This window comes from Varanus komodoensis, unplaced genomic scaffold (assembly GCF_004798865.1).
Source record: "Varanus komodoensis strain SLA01 unplaced genomic scaffold, ASM479886v1 scaffold116, whole genome shotgun sequence".
Classification (NCBI taxonomy): domain Eukaryota; kingdom Metazoa; phylum Chordata; class Lepidosauria; order Squamata; family Varanidae; genus Varanus; species Varanus komodoensis.
The window spans coordinates 457576-478935 of record NW_025335333.1 but is presented as its reverse complement, the minus strand read 5'-3'; the positions used below and the strand labels follow the sequence as shown (position 1 = coordinate 478935).

Genomic DNA, 21360 nt, shown 5'->3' with positions numbered 1-21360 from the left:
CCAGTCTTTGAGCATTCCTTGCAAACAAGGAGGAACAGTTTCATGTTCTGTGTAACTCAAGAAGTGGCAGATTTCTGTGCAGTCTTTGCTGGTCTTCTGATTTATTTCCTTCTTGCTATTCCTTTTGTAAATATGCATCCTTCAGAATTTGGAGACATGAACGTATTGGTAAATATGGGAGAGATTCAGATTGATACTTGACCTTTCTAGTACCTGAAATAGTCAGTCACTGAACAGGTAGGGAGTTGATTTTGCTAACTGAAAGCTTTGTGTGGGTGTGTTATATATTGATTTTGGAAAGAGATGAAAAGAGCTTTTTAGAACTTCATTTGCTGCTATGGGGAAGAATAGACCAGCTTTGTATGCCATGGTGGCGTTCCTGGTTTATTTTCTGCCAGGTTAATTCTGGGTTTTTTAATTCAGGAATTGTGGAGATGAGAGGACCGTGCAAGTCACACATTGCAGCTTTTCTGCTTTTTGGTGAACAACCAAGCAGCATTTTGTGAAAGCAGAGTCAACAAGTTTGTAGACAAAGACTCAACGTTTCACTCTTCCCTAGCAATTCCTGGGTTAAACAAGCCAGGAATTGCCATGCTGATTCATTGGATGGTACATAGAGATTATTATTACATTGCATTTATACCCTGCACTCTTGTGAAGAACTAAGATCTGCTTTACATAGTTTTCCGGTCTGTTTTTCTCCTCACAACAACAAAGAACCCTGTGAGGTAGGCTAGGCTGAGTGTGAATGACTGGCTCAAATTTACCCATTGCGCTTCATGGCTGAGTGGGAACTAAAACCCAGAACTCTCAGGTCCCCAGTCCAACATTTTAACTACCATTCCAGCTTTCTAAGGTAAGAAATAGAGACTTGGAATTTCTTCCTATTTCTAGTAATAGAAAACAATCTCCAAAGGGATAATGGAAATGTGGAAAAGCATTCTAAATGCCACCATACTATTTACAGTGTAATTTTAATAACTTTATCAAGACATTAAAATGTGGCATCTATCAACCGAGAATGGTACCATGTGCTATACCAGAAGTTTGCAGGTCCTGTTGCTACTGTCTCATGCCCTGATTCTGGCTCCTCTGAGAACCCAGCAGTGCTTGATAGTCCGATGCTACTGGACTGATGAACGTCTGAAAAGTGTCCCTTAGAATGTGACGCAGTAAATACTGAGAGCTGCTGCGTAGACAGCCAAGCTGTGGCATGGAATAAGTGGCGGCTGTGTTTGTAGCACGCTTGCATTGCGTTTCCCCTCATCTTGAGCAGCAGTCTTGTTAAGTTCCATGATTACCCCTAACTGAAAATATTTGCAGAGAAAGAGAAAAGGGAAATTTCGATAGGTGTTCGTCCCTTTGCTTTACCTGCACATTGAGTGGTGTGCGACTGGACATCCTTTAGCTGTGAGGAGAGTATTTTGAATGCACCCTGTTCTCGTGGGCCTGGGTTTTAATGGGTACCCTCAGTATGCATTCCGGTAGAAGAAATTGGACCTCTGGCGTGTTTTATTTCCATTTCCTTTAGCTGGAAAGAATAGATTTATGCTTATCGGATGACGCTCACAAACTCTTTCATGTTTGGTGGTTTAAAGCATTAGATCAGAATTAGACTGTGTTTACATTATACTTGGCTTTTAAGCGGTGTTTAACGCTCAGGTGCTGGCATTGTGTGTGGGGGATAGAGAATGTTTAATAATCGTCCAGAAAGGGACTGAAGCTTAATGCACTTCCAGGTGTGAAGAAAAGGTCAGCTAGGAAGGACCGTGCGGTTCATGTCAGCTGCTTTCCTTACCTTGTGCTGTGTGGCTGGTTGCTTTGCAAGGATGGATGCTCCGTTCTCAGAATCTAACTTTCTCAGTGGATCAAGAGCAGTGTGCGTTCGTTCGTTCTTTCAGGCTGTGTTTGCAAACAGACAATGCCTGTGTCTCTGCTGTTTTGAAGGTTCTTTGGTGCTTGTGCAAGAGTTCTTTTCTGCCCTGCAGCTTGGCAGCTGAGGAGATGTCCCCCGAAGAGTCAGCCCTGTCAGTCTCCCCTCCCCTTCCCCTCCCTTATTCTCTTTTGGCTCTGCTCAGCCATTCAAAAGGCTGGCATTGACCAGGGAGACAAAGGGCTCTTTCAGACCCTGAGCTTTTGTTAATACTCCCAGTTTCTCTACCCTGCTCCCTACTCTGATTGTTAATACTCTCGTTGAGGCATTTTTTGGAATGAATGTTGCATAGATGTAGTAGTCATGGAGGGGGGGTATATTCCATTCATATTCCTGTGTAGTTTTGAAAAGGAAAGGCTGTTTCTGCATAGATACTTGGGTGATTCTGAAGGATGCTGAATCGTTTTAAGGTGGCAAGGGGCTGATTTTCCAGAACTGGTGGCCTTACAGTCCCCTTCCAACTCTACTGTTGTGGGATTGTACAATCTTGTTGGGAAATACGCCTGCTGTGGGCTTGGAAACCATGATCCGTCTTTGCAGAGATTGTCATCTTACCACATCCTGGGGTCTCAAATTGATTACCACTGATTAAACATTTTTATCTCAACAAGCTGCTCTGCCAGGCAGCCCTCCAGAAACGCCTGCTCCCTCCGGATGTGTTGGAGTACAACTCCCATCAGCCAGAGTGGCTAATGGGTACTGTTTTGACTAGGGATGAAGAGAACTGGAGCCCCATCTATCTGGGAGGTTGCCAGATTGGGGAAGATGGTCCTGGTAGCTCATTTTGCGATGCCTGCTCCTCATGGAATATTGTCCTTCCCAGCTGGAGCTAGTGCTTCTGCAACCAGCATCCTGGCGACATGGTGCTTCTTCAGGTGACCATCTTGCTTGTGTGGTTGATCTCACAGTCCAGTCGATGTTGATGCGCGTGTGCTTGGTTGGCCTTCCCCACACTTCCCTTTCTCCCTTGCATTCCAAGCGGCTGTTTCTGGTGAGCGAGCAAGTATGGAATAATGCAGGAACAGTGATATTGGCACAACTCACCTGCCGATTTATGAATCGCTGGTGCACCTAATTAATCAACAGAAACTGGATGCAGTTCACGTTTTTATGATGGTCAGGTATTTGGAGATTAGGGATGGTCACTCTGAGGACAAATGCCCAGTTTCCATGAGCTGCTGCTTCTGCAGGGTTTTCTGTGGGATGGAAGTGGACAATCTTGTGCCCCATCTCAGACTGGGTGGTAGAGACGATGGTCTTCCAGGCCCTTCAGGAGAGGGAATGTACATCCCTGAATTGAACACGACGCGTCTGATGCAACAAACCCAGCTACATGTCTGGCTGCTTCCGGTGACACCACTGGAAGCTGCTTTTCCCAGGTGTGAGAAGCAGTATCTGGTGGGATGCAGGAGAGCCTCTCTTTGAAATAGTGAGCTTTGCAACGTCCACGCGTGGGGTTGATCCGCACTGCCCTGCTGGAAATTTGTGCATCACATCAAATACAAAGGTGAATTTTCCCCTGCTATTTTTGTTCCTATTCTCTCACCCCACCGTCAGCCGGTTATGAGGCGGGAGCAAAATAAGCAGGGAGCATTCAGGTGCTCAGAGCCAGGACGGAGCACCAGTCCCCAGGCTGGGCGAAGCGGCAGCGCACGGAGCTGCTTGTTCTGGCTGAGCACATGCGGCTAAATGGGCCGCTGTTTTTGCCGGACACGGTGGTTCGTATGTTTGCGGAGGACTCTTCCGGGGCAGTGCGAGGCACATGGGCTAATCGAAGCAGCAGGCAGGAACACGGCTTGCCGCTCCACGTGCGGCGGCATCCCACTGCCGGGAGCCGGCCAGCAAAACCTTGTCCTGCAGAAGGACAGGCGGCTGCACGGGCACTGCTGAAGCCTGGGGTGTTTGCAGAAAGGGATCGGGAATGGGTGGCTGCTGGCGTGCAGCCCTGACGCGGCCCCCTGGGGGTCCCCATCCAAGCTGCCAGCTCCTCTGCCTTCCCTCCATTGCTAGGAAGGCAGGTTCCCAGCTCTTGGACTATGCCACGTTCGGGCTTTTTCAAAGCCTGCATTGGTTCGAAGCCCAGCTGCGGCAGCGGGCTGGGAAAGCACAGCCGGGGACAAGAAGGGCCAACTCTCCGCACAATCACAAACCTCCCTTGAGAAATCGCCCCGTCCCTGTGCTGCTGTCAGGCCTTTAGGAAGCCCCCTTTGGCTTCACCCCAATGACAGGCGCATTTCCTGAAAGAATTTCCTAGGGCTAAAACGTCTGCATTTAAGAACATTAAATCCATCCCTTCATTTGTGAGTGTGCTGTTTAAACCACGTGCCTTGGAGGTAACAAGATGAGATGTTCTGATCTCGCCACAACTTCTGCACGGGACATCTCTGATCTTCGTTTGTTTGATTGGTCCCTATACAGTAGAAAACCTCCTTTCATAGTGGGCCTTGTGGACGTAACTGCACGGTGATCTACTTGGTGGTACAATGGGTGTCTGTGGCGGGGGCTGTGCCATTGGGACAGGGCTGATGCTGAACAATGGGAGCCCCTGGCCTGGGCGTCACGCTCCCCTGCCCTAGCTGAAGTCAGTGCGTGGTGAGCGCATGGCCCTCCGAGCGGCACTATGGCTGCCCCAGCTGCTGATGAAAGCTCGCATAATTTAGTTGTGCTTTAATTTGGGGGAGAACATGCAGCTGAAGTCTGTAAGCCTGAGACAAATAACGTGGGACTAAAAGAAATACACAGGCGTGGATCGGGACCGGAGTGCTTGTCAGGCACCAACTAGATGGTTGGGCGAGCGGAGCGGACCGATCCTGCACCTGCCATTCCGTCTGGCCGGCAGGAGCACGAGGCCGTTGCTGCCCCGCTGCCACACTGGCAGGGTGGAATACCTTCCCGACAGCGATCGCCATGCTGTGACCAGCTGAGCTTGCCGGCAGCAGCACCTTGCCAGCACTTGACATTTTAGTCAAGGGTTTTCTGAGAAAGTTCTTGAATACCTTGTTGCAGAATGGGTTTTAAATACTGGACAAAGAGGGCATCAGTTGGCAACCGGCACTACAGGAAATGGCAAGCGGGGAAGGCACTCAATGTGTCTCAAAGGGAAGAGAGAAGATTCTCAGCTGGCTGAAAAAGTGTTTATTATGCCCAGTGTGTGTTTGGAAGAAACTTTCCTTCTGCAGGGGTTGTAACTGAAGTATTTTAAAACATTGTTAACAGTTTAAAACATTCCTAAAATCTATGACAGGTGTATAAAAAGTTGCAATAAACATTGTATTGAAATGTATCCCCAGTGTACAACATTTGTAACTAAGAAATATTTTACTTTGGGTCCTGCTAGGTAAAAGTTCTCATTGATTGGCTTTCGCTACTGATATATGAAAACAAAAACACAATGTTAAGATAAGAAAAGCTTTCCCTTTATGTGACTTACATACCTGAAGTGAATCTGATCCAGTGGCGTGTGCTGGCTGACAAACAGTTCAGGTATCTAAAAAGATTTTCTCCTTCGTTTTGGATCCTGTAACAGAGGCGATTCTTTCAGTTCTGTCAGGTTAGGGTAACATGTTCCAAGGGGTTTCCTAGTTGCTGCTGTCTTTGGCTCACACCTGTTTCAGCAGGTAGATTGATCTTGGAGAACTCTGCTGCTCACCTTTCTGCCCATGTCTCCACCCTTTACTCTCCCTTGGCATCTGTTTTATTTGATGGTCATGAAGTTCTCGTGCTCTTTTTTCATGATGGGTCTCCCTTATCCATAGGAAGTGTGCTTCATATTTGGGTGCCTTTGCATCATATTTTGCATACGTATGCTTACAGTATGAGGAGAGCGATTGTTAACTTGAAACGGGGGGCTCTTCCTACCCTCATCCAAACTGCACCCAACCTTTTGGTTTGAGCCTTGAAACATTTGGGCTTGCTGGTTTACTTCAGTACTGCCAACTTAGTTGGTTCCAGTTTTTGGAGTTACCTTTGTGGAAAGTGTTAAAATGCTTTTAAAGGACCTAGGGAGTCCAGGCTGATGTTTGGGGTGTCCTGAGATGCCCTTTGCTATCTAGCGAGAGCCGCTGTCTATGGCGGTCTCCTAGGTGGGATCAGAAGGTAAGCAGCTGGGCAAACGCTTCCCGGGCAGGTATTTCTGTTGCCATTCCTTGTCCGCTGCCATCGCTCAGTCCTTCCCCGTGCGCCCCCCCCCCATTCTTCTGCAATGCACATTTGGTGCCCTGCCTAATATGTATTTTTGGAGCAGGCCATGGGGCCTGTGCTGCTGCTGTAATCTTAAAGGCTTGCAACTGAGTCCTCTGCCACCTGCTCAGCTCACCGGTGGCAGCCGGGCCCCTGCAACTGGCCCCTTTAAGCATTGTAGCCATACTGCAGCCGGAACCCAAGGAAAAGCGGCCTTTTAGCTGCTTGGCAGCATTGCGCAAATCGTGTTGTTGGCAGCTTGCTAAATGTATTCCAGACGACCCAGAGGAGGCACTCCCTGCTCAAAACTTAACCATGGGTTGTTTCTTTTCCTAGCTGGATTAGCTTTGATTATGATCCCAGTCAGTCTCTGTAACCTGGAAGTTGCTCTAAGGAGTGGAGAGCGGGGGATGCCGGGCAGCGGCTGGCTGAGCCATTTTTCCGTGTGGATATAAGCAAGTGTGCAGAGGAAGAGGAGAAAGCAGGAGTGGCCTGTGTGTTTATAGGAGAAAGCCGCTGCTTTGTTTTCTGACTTGCTCACTGCATGGGTGCTATTCCTTAGTATCCTGTGTCTGTATTTCAAAATATAGAAGACACGTGCTTTGCTGTGTCACTGCCTGCTTTCTGTGATGTGTCACATGATGGCCTCCCCTATTTTTAAGACGTGTGCTTGCTGGTCAGCTCAGGTTTCCGTTTCTTGGTGTTCAGAAAGCAGCTGGTTGTTCAGTCAGAAAGAGACTTGTCTACAAGGGGCTGGAGGCTGATAGGAGTCTTTCTAAATGAGCCGGAAATTGTATAGGATTGGACTGGAAAATGTGAAAATGGAAAACTCAGTCGTGATGCGTATGAGCTGAGGCTGGGATTGTATTCACCCTTCCTCACAAGTGCTGGATTTTTCAAAGCTTCCTCCTTGGGTTGTCTCGGAAGAAATGTGTGTTAGGTGAGTTTGTGGCTGCCTTGGCGTTTTCACTCTGCTTCCCTTTGCCGTTATATTCTGTGTAGGCGTCAGATGTGGGACATGTGGGGTTAATACTGTGCATTCTTTGGCAATGACAGACATCTAAATGGGGGAAGCAAAGGGGGTGGCGCTGGGACTGCTGTTCCAGCTGAGCCGGGAGGTGTCATGCACCGAAAATCGCCACGCCGCTCTCTCCCCTCCCTGCGGCAGCGTCTATCTGTGCTTGCCACGAGCAGCAGCCTGCCGTGCCCTGAATCTCCACGCAGGAGCAGTTGCCACCCGCAAGGATCCCGATCCAGGTCCTAGCGGAATTTGGGGGCGTTCCGTTAGTGCAGCCCCTTCCGACGGGTCATGGCTCGGCGATGCAGCTGACTTGTTTTGTGGGCTGCCCCATGATGCCGGATGGTTTATGCAGCTGTGTAAACAAGGCAGAGGAGACTTTGGCTTGTCATCAAGAGCTAAGGGACGTATTTTATTAATCCGAGTCAGCGCGTGGAGGTGCCAACGGGGAAGGTTTGGGCCTTTGCCAGGTAAGACTGGGCTTATGATGGAGCACATGGAAGTATGTTCCGTAGTTCGGGAATGATGAGCCTCTTACTCTGATCGGGGAAAATGCCCCAAGGTGGAAAAGAGCCGATGAGTTCTGTGTCATCTCAGCTTGGTGGCCGTGGCATGAATGCTCATGGGCGAGTGCGCTCGTTTCCCACGTGCTGCCAGTGCTTTACATGCACTGTGGTTTTTAAGTTGTCCCGATCTGGATTTCTCATGGCCCTCGTGTTGTCAATTCCCCTGCTCCCGGCTTCACCTTCCAGCCACCACATCCAGCTCCAGGATCTTGTAGGTTGAAGCTTGTGCTGCATGAAGCGGTTGCTTTTTCAGGGGCTGCAGGGTTCCTTCTGTTGCAGCTCAAGCTTGTGCATTTTAGTGAGAAAAAGCCCTGGCATGCCCAACATTCCCCAGTCAATGTGGGGAGAAATTGTAGGGCCTTCTCTGTCTGAACCAGCTTAGGTTTGAGCCATTTTTATGAGGCAGCTTAATCATGGTGAAATGCAATCACTAGGATTCTAGTCCTTGAAATCTATATTTTAAAAAGTTGGGGCGAGGGGGCCTTTGGCATCCTTTGTGGCACTGATAAATCTTCCTGTGCCATGTATTTAAAATTTAAAGGGCATATTCTAGATGGGAACTGGAACACTTGGAATTAGGGGTATAGCGTAGCTGCTCATTGGCAGCCTTTAAGCCAAACTGTGAGCCTTGTTAAGAAGTGGCTTCTAGTTCCTAGAACTGCTTTTAAGAGAACCGTAAGTAGGGGAAAGGATTAATCGTGTGCAACTGTCAGCAAGGAAGTGCTCTCTCTTTCTGCACTGTTAGTACATGCCAGGTCTCCAACAAAGCATCTAATGCCGATAAGCTCTTTTCCTGGGTGACTGGAAAGGAGGCCAGCCATTCTGCATCGAAAATAAAATGTGGCTTTCTTGGTCCTGCTAGCAGCAGCTCTCGGCAGGGATCTGTCAGTTCCGCAACTTTATTGGCTCCTGTTGCTGTACTTTGTTACACCTAACACGGGGAATTAGTTTTCTGCAACGGAGATCATTTTGGTGGAATGCTTGGATCTGCGCATCTTGGACTTTGCCTATCCTAAACCCTGGGGGTGGGGAGGGTCCACTACAAGAAAAGTGTTGCGCAGACTTGCCTTCAGCCATCTGTTCTTTTCCTTAATTTGCTGCTCTGTAGAATCCCCCGGGGACCTGTGCAGCAGCCCCTGGAGGATCGGATCTTCACGCCAACCGTCTCGGCTGTGTACAGCACTGTAAGTACGCACAGACAGTTTTGCCCATTTACTCTGCTTTTGGAGTCCTTCTGATTATTTTGAGTTGCCTGCTCTTCCTTTGGCAGCCGACCATTTGGGAATGCAGCTCAGCCTTCTCTTACCAACTGCTGTCGAGGTGTTTTGGACTACACACCCTCAGCCAGCACGCCTAATAGTAATGTTGGCCAGGGCGATGGGAATCGTAATCTAACACATCTGGGGAGCACCAGGTTGAGGAAGGCTGTGGTGGGGCTCTGGCATTTAGGGACTAAATGTTATAATTGCCTTCAGTTTAAAAATTCAGAGTTGGACTTCCTCCACAGACGGCGTACTTACTCAGAGTTCATCTTCGGAAAGTATGGCATGATTCAGGGGTGAGGATGTAGCTGAGTGAGTCAAGCGAATGCTTCACATGCTGGAGGTGCCAGGTGCAGTTCCTGGCAGCCTCTCCGGGGGAGGTCTGGGAAGGACCACTGACTGAGTCCCTGGGGAGCCATCGCTGTCAGACAGTGACGACCGTTCCGGGCTAAGGCGGATCCACGGTCTGACCTCGGGACAAGCCGCGTTGCTTTCAGGTTGCAGCTGAATTGCAGTCGAGACAACACAACTGCAGAGAGCTTTGCATCCCCTTCACACGTGACTGTGCGGGAAGCAGCTGTGTGGAAGCCGTGCCTGCACAGGACTGGGGGCAGCATTCCTTGCTGCACTTCCCGCGTGCCCCACGGGGGAGTGGATGTAGTGGTGCTCACAGCTCTGGCGGAGCGCCCTCTCACATCCCATGGTTCCATTAAATAGGAATGATGTCTCACGACAGCTGTCCTGCGACAAAATCAAAAATCTGCCCGGGGTTTTGAGTTGCGTGTTCTCTTGATGCACCTCTGGAAATCACGGCTGATGGGATCAGTTTTTCCCCTGTGTGAGGGAGAATTGTCTTTCTGTTCTATGATGGGTCTCCGGTGGATTTCTAGGAGTTTCACACCCAAGTACTGCTCTTTGCGTTCTTTTTGAAGGGATATTCTCACAGTGACGGGAATCCTCTAGAAAAGAGATTATGAGGTTTAGCTGTTCCAGCTGCTGTGCATTTACACTGGAGATGTGGGTCAGGAGGCCGATCCATCTTGTTGTGTGGCTGTTGCAGAATCTGCAAGGAAAACCGCACACTTCTTTAAGAGTTGCATCAACATCGGGGCAGAGAGGACTTCTTGCTAAGGAACAGTCCTCATTGTCCTTAACATACTTTGTTCTTAATAGATGCTCCAAACTGCATTGTGTTGCTTCGGGATTGATTGGTTTAAATTACGAAAAGAGAATGCAAGATGCATCTAAATCATTAAGACCATAACCCAGACTCTCTGACTGTCTGTGTCTATATGCAAAGATACAGAGACTGCACTCCTAGGCAGAAAACATCCAAGAACTCCCTGGATACCTGACTGGGGAATGCTGCGAGTTGTTTTGGCCTAAAAAACATAGGATTGTGTCCTGAGTAAGACAGCCAAGCTGATGGATTTTTGGTCTGACCCAACATGCCTCCTCTTGGGCTCTTACAAAGGCTGGAGCTGCATCCCCTTTCCGACTGACTCGGAAGTAACGAGCGGGACTTAGTTTTGAGGCAAGATGTCCAGGATTGGGCTCTGACAAATTTGCAGCATTTTCCAGAGCCAGGGGCATGAATTTCTTAGGGAAACAGTGGGCTCTTCTGTAAACATTTGTGCTGTTTGGCAGAAGGGTGAATATTCCTATTTGCAAATTGAACCCATTGCAGAGTTCCAACAGCCAGAGAGTATGAGACAGGAGTATAAGATCACTGGTCTGGGCCAGGATTGATCGGGATGACCGGGTGGGGGGGGGGCGGGGGGGTCCTAGAATTTAGCACCTGTGATGGCTTGCTAGTCCCTGGGTCCGGTAGGAAGCCCACCATTAATAAACAGTCCAACTAAGAACTCATATCGCTTATTTCCTTTATGCATGTTACCATATTTGTGTACCACTTCTTATTTTAAAAATCCCAAAGTGGTTCACAGCATATTGCAAAACAAAAGTATAATAGCATTTAGGTAAATTAATGATTAGGAAAAGTCAGGGTAAACAAGTAAGTTGCTTATATTTGTTGAAAGTACAAAATGCTTTGTCAAATACGGTTTTCCTCCAAATCATGAAGGTTTTCAGTTTTACAGTAAAATTACAGGTGTTTCCTCAAAATGGTTTCCACTTTTTACATGAAAAAAACATTGTTTTTTACATGGGAAAATGTCTTTTACAGTTTTTGATACATGCTTCAGTTTTAACACTGACAGTGTTTGCATTCTATTAATATTTTTAACTTGATTATTTTCAGATTCAGCCATTTAATTGACCTTTTTAAAAATTAAAAAAATACAAAAGATGATTCATTTTGTATGACCCCATGGCCCTAAACAAAATGTCCATGCCAGGAAACCACTGGTGACATTACAGTGACTTGGTTTGGTCTTTGTGGGTGTGATCTGAATATTCAGTTTATCTTAAACATTATATCTGAACATGGTTTTTGTGGCTCAGGCAGCATAAAAACTGGAGCAGTTTGAACAGGAAGCAAAACTGCAGAGAGCTCTGCCAGCTGCACTCAGATGCTGTGCTGCAGAATCGAGGATCCAGAGCATCATCTAGATGCTGTTTCCTAGCTGCACAGCACGTATAATTTCTGATCAAAGAGAGACATTAGTTTGGTGTTCGCATTTGAAGGATGTTCATTGTCAGCATCTCTCCTCAAAAGAGATCACTCAGCCTGTTTGACAGGATGTGCTAATTGCCGTGGTTTGAACTGGGAGCCACGGCTCTGCAGTTCGGATCAAGTTTCTGCTTCCTGACTTAAGCACTGGTTTTGATGGAATAAGTGTGTGTGTGAGAGAGAGAGAGGGAGAGAGAGAGAGAGAGCCTCGCAACAGCCCAGCAGGACTTCCAGGAGTTACCGACAGAAACTTTTCCTGGCCTGTCTTGTGTGGCTTCCCTGGTGGCCAGGCTTTCATGCAGTTGTCCTACGACTTCGTGAGGAGAATAAGCAGGACCACGAGAAGCAGAGTTGGTGCCAGGGTCTAAAAGTAATGGTCTCTGCAGGTTCTCGTGGTTAGCGTGTCTCTTCCTTTCTCTCCCAGGTATTGTCTGTATAGCTCCCTTGCAGCTGGGTTCTGTCTGCCCGCACGCTTGGGGCAATTGTGCGTGCAGGAAATACGAGCCACGGTTGTCTTCTGCCCCTTGCTGGGCTCCCGATTCTTCTTTCACCTCTTTGTGGTTGATTTGCTAGCCCAGGTGGCCTTGAGGGGGCGAGGGCTATTCACAGCCGTGTCAGCATGGAGAGCGGAAGCAACCTTACTGGGGAAAACATTCCACTTTGTGGTGGGACAGAGGGACCCTCCCCACTCTCTGGCCAGGACTGCCTGTAGTTTCTGTAGTGAGATATCACCTAACACAACAAAGGATTTGCACCAGGAAAGTCACCCCGGCCCACTTTGCCCTGCAAAGCTCAGAGTGCCAAAGGATCTGTGGCTTTCTCGTCACAAGGAGATCCCCGGTTTTTTTTTTTTTTCTGGCAAATTGTGTGGGATTAACTAATAGAAGCGGCATGTAGAAATCCCACAGCAGGTAGTCTGTTTCAGCTTTATATCAGAGCAGCCTCCTCTTTCGGGAAGGTGTCGGTGCAGATGGGAATCGCTGCTTGAAAGGAAGAGGTTGAGAGAGAGATTTGAAGCATATCAGTTAAGATCCTGCTTTCGCCCTGATTTAATTGGAGCATCTGATGGTGCACTCTGAACTTAATTTCTGATGTGTTCCAGCGGCTGGGGGGAGGGGGGGTACAAAGGGTAAGAGTTCTTGAATTAGGGAAATACAAGCACAATACATAATTATCTAATCAGGTGCCTTGCACGCTTTCCTGCCAATTTCAAAGATAAACTGTTAATTTACTGCAGGATTCTCAATAGGGTTTTAGGGTGCAGTACAGGAATGGAAGCATAATCTGAGCAGAACAGCCCGCTGGCTGAGTTATGGTGGCCTGGGCATTCTGGTGGGCCGCTCTTCCTCTTATGGCCTGGCTTGCAAGAGGGAGCCCTCCTTAGACTCACGGGTAGCATCCCTGCATGTGTGCCTTGCTTCAGCTCATTCTTGTCCAGGGTGAAGACTTGGCTGCTTGTGCCCAACGGGATCACAATCTGTGCCAGTCTCACAGCACGAAGCCCATGACCTTCCCTTCCCATACACTGAATTGAAGCCTGCTTTTCTATGCAAAATGGGAAACTCTATGGGAAAAACTATTTTGCTTCTGAGGTCAAGTGTGATAAATAGGATGCGAAAAGTCACATGTATTATTGCTGCAAATTATGGCATTATTGTCCAAATGCCTTGCAGAGAAAGTGCTTTGCTCAGTAATTACCACCTTTACTCCTGGGACATTCTGGGCCTCTAGCACATATCTAGCACCTACTTCTTCTCTGAATTGTGGGATTCATATTTGAACATTCTTGCTTCATAGGCTTGGCAAACGTACAGAGAGCCAAGTAGAAAAAAATAAGTAGTTTTCCCTTTGCCTCAAAAGAAATACAAGACACATAATGGCAGCATAAAGAGAGGCGCTAGCTTTGATTTGCTCGGAGGCAGTGTGAAGGTGTCCCTTACTTTCAGGCCAGTGTGTGTTAATTTGTTGACAGCAACCTGTCAGCGGAGGCTCCTCGTTCAGGAACTTTGCAGGCTTGACTTAAACAAGTGGTTTGTGATTGTGCTCTAATTTTAACTAATAAAATTTGAATTGCTTTGATTTCAAGCCAGTCCACCTAAAGCTCTTTGAACAGGCAGGGCCTAGGAAAAGTGGAGTCTTACCTCTCATATATTCCCCTCACACAAATCAAGATCACGTGGGATGAGTTGGTACCAGTTCTATTCGCATCAAGCCAACCCGCATGGAGAGGAGCTTCTCCAGGAGTGGTATCAGTTCTCTGAACTTGCTGCCAGACGTTCGCCAGGCCTGGCCCTTCTGCCGTTCAGGCAACTTGTGGCTCTCCTGATCCTTTGGCCTGTGACTTCCAGAATCCCTCACCGTTGGCAATAGTGGCCAGGGCTGATGAGAGTGCTAGGCCAGAGCGCCTGGAGGACCACCAGGGGAAAACCTTCCTTCTCTCTTGGGCACACAGTGCGTTGAATATGTAGCTTTTCAGGCTGTACTTGCTGCGCTTCTTTCATGAAGGCAGTGAATGTGATTTTTAGTATTTCTTACATGCAATGTTATTGGATTTAGCTCTTCTTTGCAAGCTACCTTGAGTGTCCTTTTGTGAGTGAAAAGTGGGATTTAAAACTAATTCCCAGATAGCTGCCTCTATTGGATATGTGAAGTAGGTTGAGGATGAGGCATGGCTATAGTCACCAGAATGGGATTGGGCTGGGGAATAAGTGGAGTTTACAACAAAAACAAAGGACGTTCGAGCAACCAGCGAGCTAAAAATCTTTTAAATCTGATATGAAATCAGGGAGAAACTGAACCTGTGTAATGGGAAAAACACCTGTAATCTTTGCTGCGATCTTGACACATGGGATCAAAATTATTAACAAACTCTGGTCTTTCCTCATGTGCTCTGTTATCATATGATTGCTTAAAGGTCAGGCAGGTCTTGACGTGAGCTGTCTATTCCCAATAAATCTGAGCGCGAGAACAGTTTTCCTACCAGATTTGTGTCTTCTAAGTGTATAAACGAACGTTCGGAGAGGCAGCTTAACTAATCTCTGATTTTACTAACAGTTTATCTCCTCACAGGTTGCACAGGTTGCAAGACAGCCAGGCCCTCCTGCCCCCTCCCCTTATTCTGCACATGAGATAGGCAAGGGACACCCAGCTCTTGCTGCCACGCCGCCAGGACATGCCTCCTCCCCGGGTCTCACCCAGGTAAGGCCGGGTGCTGGCCACCCACGTCTGCATCCGCCGGTCGGAGTGTCCTCCTCGGGCCTGATGTGACTTCCGAAAGCCTCGGGGGGGGCTGGGGTGGAGCTGGGGCCGCAGAGAATATTGGGCTGGTGCTAATGGTGGTCGTGTGCCCCTTCCTTGCACTGCTACTCTCCGGAAAGGCAAGGGTGGAGGAGGAGCAGAGGGGTGCCCTGGTCTTCCGTGTGCTGTCGGGGTGTTTCTGCATGTGGGCACAGCCTCCCCCGGGACTTGCCGCAGCACCTCGTGCACCGCATGGAGCGGTTCTTGCTGCGCGGCTGTTTGACGGGAACTCGCTGCCAGCGCAGTGAAACCAACGGTGCTGAAAGGGAAGGAACGAAGTAGTATACACGAGATTTGGCAGGACTGAAAAAATATATATTGTGTTCCTGAAGGCATAAGCTAAAAACAGTCCCCCCTGAATGTTTCCGGGAGAGGAAGAAAGCAGTGGGGAGCTGGCAGAATGAGAGTGGAAAAGGAAAGAAGGAAAGTTTCCAATTAGGAAAGGTGTGGCGGAACAGCTCGCTGGCAGTGGGTATCCAGCTCAGCGGTTGTAGAGACCTGCGGACACTTGGGGCAGCGAGCCGGTTTGCGCACAAACTCCCTTGGAAGTGTGACATTAAGGCCGTTTCCAGAAAGTGTCCAGGTGGAAGGGCACCGTCCCTGTCTTGGTTTGTAGATTCTCCTGTGCAAGACTGGAAGTGCCGATTCTGGACTGGATGGAACAGTACTTGAAATCACATTTGGAACCTATTTAATTGCTTTCATTTCCAAGACTGCTTCCAGACGGTCAGGCATGATGTGGCCCCCCAGTTCAGGTCATAGGAGGAGGAGCAGCAGCAGCAGCAGCAGCTTGTGGGTGAAGTGTGCGGTTGCGCTTGCTGTATAGAGGCAAGAGAGAGCACGCCAGTTCTGTGGGCCCCAGCCAGCGCTGTGTGTGCATCGCTCAATGGTCGCACCTTTTCTGATGGCTTTGAGTTGTGCGTTGTGTGGAAGCAGGCACGATCCCTTGCTAGTTCAGCTTTTTGCTTGCTGCCAGGTTTATTGATTTTTTTTTAAAGAACGGTTTTGTATAGTCTTGTGTCTATTGCGAGCTTAGGTGAAACAGGTGGAGGCCGCTCAGGAAGCCAAGGAGTGGCTGCTGCAGTCACTCTTGAACCTCCAGAATAGCCGCCCTGCCTGACCGCATCTCCGCAAACCGCACCCCCCACTCCCGCGGCAGTTCCTGGGGTTCCGGGAGAGATGTGCTCCTCTGATCTCGTCCTGCTCTTGGGAGAGGGAAACCGCGTCTTCCCCGTGACTGTCTCAGCTGTGTCTCGAGCACAGCAAGGCTCCTGCCGGGAGGCCGTTGCCGGATTGCGCATCTCTAGCGGCTCGACCCTTTCTCCGGATTTCTTGCTTGAACATGGGAACGGCCTGGCCTGGCCTGTCAGGACGCTGGCGCGGCTGCTGGCCAAGCAGAGTGCTGTGCTTGCAAGTTTCTTCCCGTTTCAGTTGGATTCTGAGCCGAGGCAAGTGGCGCTCTCGCCCTACGAGGGTGTGGTGCTCTTGGGCTGTTGGTAAGAGGCATGTCTTGTTAATCACTTGTACAGTGTTTTTATGGATGGATCCAGGTAATTTCGAATATCCGCCCTCCCCTTGTCGTCAGACATAAGGTAGGGGGTGCACTGCTCGTGACCTGCCATAGTGGCTGCTTGCCAAGCAGTCTGGGGGCAGGGATTAACCTGCAAGGTGTCAGCATAAATTTACTGAAGTATTTTACAGTTGATAAATGGCATAAGAATGTATAAAATCAGCGCCATGTGTGTTCAATTCCCAGGATGTTCTCACCAGTGTGATGTGTAAATGCGAGGAGCATGTCCCATCCCCCTGTCTCTGATGATCAATAGTTCTTCTCTCCCCTCTTCCCTGTCCGCTTCCATCTTCCCAGGAGGGCTGGCGTCTTGCCCGAGCACTGCAGGACCTGCCATCATGAGAGGGCCTGTGGAACGGGTTGCCGGTGCAGGCCCTCAGTGGCCCCTTTTGGGCCCCCTGCCCCCAAGCCGAAATGAGCTTCTGGGAGAGGCACTGGGCGGAGGGAGGGCGAGCGAGGATGGTCAGAGGCAGTTTTCTCCAGCAGAATGGAGTGGAGAATCAGCAGGCGCTTACCTGCTGGGCCGCGGAAGAGCAGTCCCTGTGGTCCCTTCTGCGGGTGCCACAGGATATGCCAGGCACTGAAAGACCTGTTCCCCCCCAGGCATCAGGGTTTCCCCCCCCCCCCCCCCCGGGTTTCACCTGGAGTTCCAAGCTCTGTTAAAGGACGATCCCCAGTCCTGGAGAGAAGAAAGCGTAGCGGCATCCCTGGAATGCTCGAGCTTGTTCCACACGTGGCAATAGAAGAGGGAGAAGGAAGGAAAGGCCCTGGGCCGATGCAGATGACAGGGCCACGGGGACACCGCTGCTTCTCTGCCTCTTGTTCACGGGAGAGTGAGCTGAGCTTTTACACGGACATGTGCCAGCCCCTGCCCCCCATCTCCCTCCTCCCCTCCCTCCCTCCCCCTCTCTCTCTCCCCCCTCTCACTCCCTGTCACTCTCTTTCTTTCTATCTTACCCTGTCGCTCTCTTTCACTCTCGCTCCAGCAGCCAGGAGGGAGGAGGGACAGAAGCTTTCCACCCCACCCAAGAGCCAGCAGTCTTTTTGAAGATCCAAGGGAACTGGTGCAAAGGATTCTGGGATGTGGGATGGTGAGTCACAAGAGGAAAAAGGTTAAGTGATGCCCCGCCAGAAAGGCCTGGCTCTTGTTTTCTGGTGGGTGGAGGTTTTCTTTAGGGTGGGGTCGTGGCTTTCTAGGGGAGGCCCCTCCTGCAAAGCTGCAGAAGGTCCAGTGCAGCATATGCATAGCCCAAACCTACACTGGAACCCCGCGATGTCCAGCGGACGGATCAGCACGTTGTACTCAAAAGGAGCGTTATGCCATCCTCAGGACTTGACACTTCACGGCTGTTGCTCAGCCTTAAGCAAACACCACATTCCCCGGCAGATTTTTACATTGGGCGCAGGTGCAGATGTGCGAACTGAGCCTCGGCTTCGGTTTGGTCTGTGTAAAGGCTGCCCTGGAGAGGAGGGCTGCTTCGCAGCTTCAGGCCTGGCCGCACTCCCTGGCATTGGCAGAGATCGTGCTGCCTCCTGAGCCTGCCTGGCACCTCAGACACGGCAATGGGCCTCGCGGGCCATCGTGCGAACATCACAACTCCCGTCTTTCTCCTTGGACCTTTCAGGCAAGGCCACTGCAGTGTTTCATGCGCAGAGAGGTCAGAAGCTGAATCTCATCCTTGCCATAGGATGGGGCAGTGGTGGTTCTGTTCTCGAGGCTGGCTGAGGAAGGCTGAGGGTTGTAGCCAAGCCCATCTGGAAGACTGCCCTAGAGAGTGATCAAATTTAGCGTTTCTGTCTTGAGCTTAGTAAACAAAACTAAAAAGTACCACATGTTAAGGTTTTTGTCCCAGTACACCACAAGAATCTGACCTGAAATATTTGAGGGGGTGAAGAAATGTTAATGTGGACATTTATCGGTATACTTGTAAAAATGTAAAGCCATTAACACAAACTTCTTTTACATTGTTTAAATTTAAGGAATAAAGCAAAGGTACTGAAAACTTTAGCAACCTAACAAACAGTGCATGATAGCCACTCATGTTTTTCAGTTGAGTTCAGATCTTTTCCACCGTTGGAGCACCTTCTGTTTTGCTGTCATCTCAGTGACATTTGTATTCTCTTACAAACTCATCTTTAAGGATAATCACCAGGAAAACATGAATTACAACTTGAAACTGCCACACGTGCCTAGTATGTATTTGCAGTGGGCATCCATTCATTGTTCCTCATGAACTGATGAAATGGATTTTTTCCTGCAGAAAAACAAACTGGGAAAATGTCCACCCCACATCATTGCACAGGCTTGGTAAGCGGAGAGCACCTTGCATGCGACACCCAGCAGGGCCACAGAGCAACGCAGGGGTGCCTCGCAGTCAGAGCTGGAGAGGCGGCCTCTTCCGAGGGTAGCGTGCCGGAACAGATGGATTCCTTCCTTCCTTCCTTCCTTACGGGATAAGGAGGGATTCTGTAATTGTTTTGCTTCCAAGCCGTCCCTCATGCTAGATCCTGCCTCTATAAGGCACTATGTCTTGAATCTGTATCACAGATATTGCATTATCTGATAATGCTGTCATTGGTGTGCTCTCTTCAAAACTAGCACAGAGGATGGCAACTCGAATGTGGGCTCTCAGAAACCATGTCGGCTGTTGTGCCCATAGTCTCCAAAACACTTATTTTTGTGTCCGGCACAGCAACTTAGCAATGCAATGAGAGAATAAGGGCGTTTGCTTCAAATCATATCATGGTTCAAAAGCACATCATGGCTTAGCTTTCCTGTCTCCTTAAAAGGAGGAAACCATATAGGACATTCTGTGGACGTTGCGTGCAGTGGTGTCGGCTGAGTTTGGGTGCCGTTTCTGGGAGAACTCTGGTTTGGCTTTTTCCTGAGTCATCTGCAATGTCCTTTGCTCGTTTTAGGAATGAGCTTTAAAAGGTCATTCCTAGTTCCTCCTTCTGCCGCATATTAGGCAAAATTCTTGGCAGTTGCATTCTTGTATTTGATATACGGCAAACTTACTTCACAATGTTGTGTTTCACATACCTGAAAGGTAGCATTTGTTGGTCCTAGCTCAGATTCTGCTTTTGGAATAGATGGGTACATTTTTAGAGCTAGAGAATGATTTTCCCTTTCATGAATAGCCATCGGAGCAAGAGGGCTCTCGAGCTAGAACCTTGACAAATGCGTGACTTTAAGGAGCTTGGAAGCGATAGAGGCATCTTACGGATTATGAATGCTCTTCCAGTGAACTGTTTGCCAGAGACTTTTCCGAAATCAGCACGGTTGTTTTTGCGCTCCTGGTGCTGCGCTAGCATTCGAGGGAAAGTGTGAACTGTTCAGGGAGCTGGTCACAAGCAGTTACCAACAGAATTAAGTCACCGAGCGCATCAGCCTTAAGCCTGGGCGTCCTCCCCCCGCAGGGATTTCAGGGCTGCTTTTGAACATGGCTGGGATGTTTCTGAGCTTGCTTCCCTGTGTTGGGTCACTTGTACAAGGCCCGTGTGACTTCCATGGAACTGACTTCAAAATGAGCGGTACAAGCGATCACAGAGAATGCTGCCTATGTCCCAGTGAGCCTTCGGATGCGTTGGGTGTCCGTGGGTTTTTTCACACCGATAATGCAGTGCATTGACGGTGCGGTGCCCTGCCTGGAGAATGAAAGTGCTGTGGCAGAAATAGCCACGAGTTGTTCAGAGCAGGGAACGAAAGAGTTGTGCATGACTCTGCACTTCCCAACTCTCCCCCGCCCCCCCATGACGTGATTGAGCCTGTCCCTTGTCTGTTTATTCCCAGCAGAGTTAGCACAGTGCGGGGCTTGCGGGGGGAGAGATCTGTTGCACAGCAGACCTAGTGGGTGCCAGCTAGCTTGGAAACACAGATAAAAATACTGCCTGCTTGCTTGCCTGCTTGCCTGCTTGCAGTAGCAGATTGAAGGGAGACTTGTATGGAGAGCATGTGGGTAGCTTTGCTCACATCAGGACCCACCATGGAGATTCTTGATCTGCAGGGCTGGGAAGCACAAGACCCCAAAGAGAAGCTTCCAGCCGTTGTCGGGCTCGGCAGACACCCGTGCTTCGATTCAGGCCGAGGCGGCTTCTGCGGGCCTGACTGGGAGTGGAGCGCTGCTCCACGGTTCAGCCCTGCACTGTGCGAGGCTGTGGGCTTGCCGTCTTGGTGCTTACCCAGTGTGGCAGCGGCCCCCGGCCTGCTTGGCTTTCTTTCTGCTGGCTGTTGGTGTTCTTCCTTGTTATCTGCCTTGGCCTTGAGAGCCTGGGGAGGGCAGGATAGAAGTGGAGTGAACGCCAAAAGTGGCTGGAGCAGAGATTCCTGGTCCTCGCCCTCTTTGTACTGCATGCAGCTTCTGCTCCCCGCAAACTTGGATTGGCTCCCTGGTTCACTTTACAGCTTACTTTACCACCCTGCTGGAAAAGTCAGGGGGCTTATCCCTTTGCAGGGGGACACCTTGCATGAGAGTTGGCCCCTGTTGGGGCAAGGCTGCTAATTCTCATTTGTTAATGTACTTGGAGGGAGAGGTCGGTTTCTCGAGGCCTTGCTGGGCTTGTGATGTGCTGAGAGCAACGAGAGGGGGGCATTCAGAGGTCTTCTGTTGAGATCAAACCTTGCATTGTGCTTGCCCTTGGATTGTTGAGGTAGCTTGGCCTTCTCGAGCCCTGCCAGGCCATGGCTGGCCGATCAAGCCCACCCATTCTGTGCAGCTGGCGCGCCCCTGAATCCTGCCCCTCGCTGCTCCAGGCTGCCCTGGCCGCCGCTTGGGAAGTTGGCTCTGCCAACCTTCCCGGAAGCAAGGGAAATGCATGCTTTGGGTCTTGCACCTTCAGCTGGGGTCTGCTGGGCAGCAGGCTTCCGGGCGTGCCTTAGACAGCCCTCCCTAACTTGGTACCC

General features: G+C 49.6%; 1 protein-coding gene across 15 annotated transcripts in view; it reads left to right on the top strand.

Annotated features, from left to right (window-relative positions):
* The window catches only part of EIF4G3 (eukaryotic translation initiation factor 4 gamma 3), a 73005-nt gene that overhangs the window by 8812 nt on the left and 42833 nt on the right, over positions 1-21360 (top strand). For 3 of the 15 annotated variants that reach the window (XM_044421228.1, XM_044421236.1, XM_044421227.1), the window contains exons 1-4: positions 6677-7052; positions 8805-8880; positions 14645-14788; positions 17444-17548. In XM_044421228.1, the coding sequence (XP_044277163.1) occupies positions 7042-7052; positions 8805-8880; positions 14645-14788; positions 17444-17548 (336 nt within the window). In that variant the 5' untranslated portion in view covers positions 6677-7041. Of the gene's footprint in view, positions 1-6676; positions 7053-8804; positions 8881-14644; positions 14789-17443; positions 17549-21360 lie in introns of those variants that run through there. The other 12 variants (XM_044421235.1, XM_044421233.1, XM_044421232.1 and 9 more) reach the window with 9 other exon arrangements.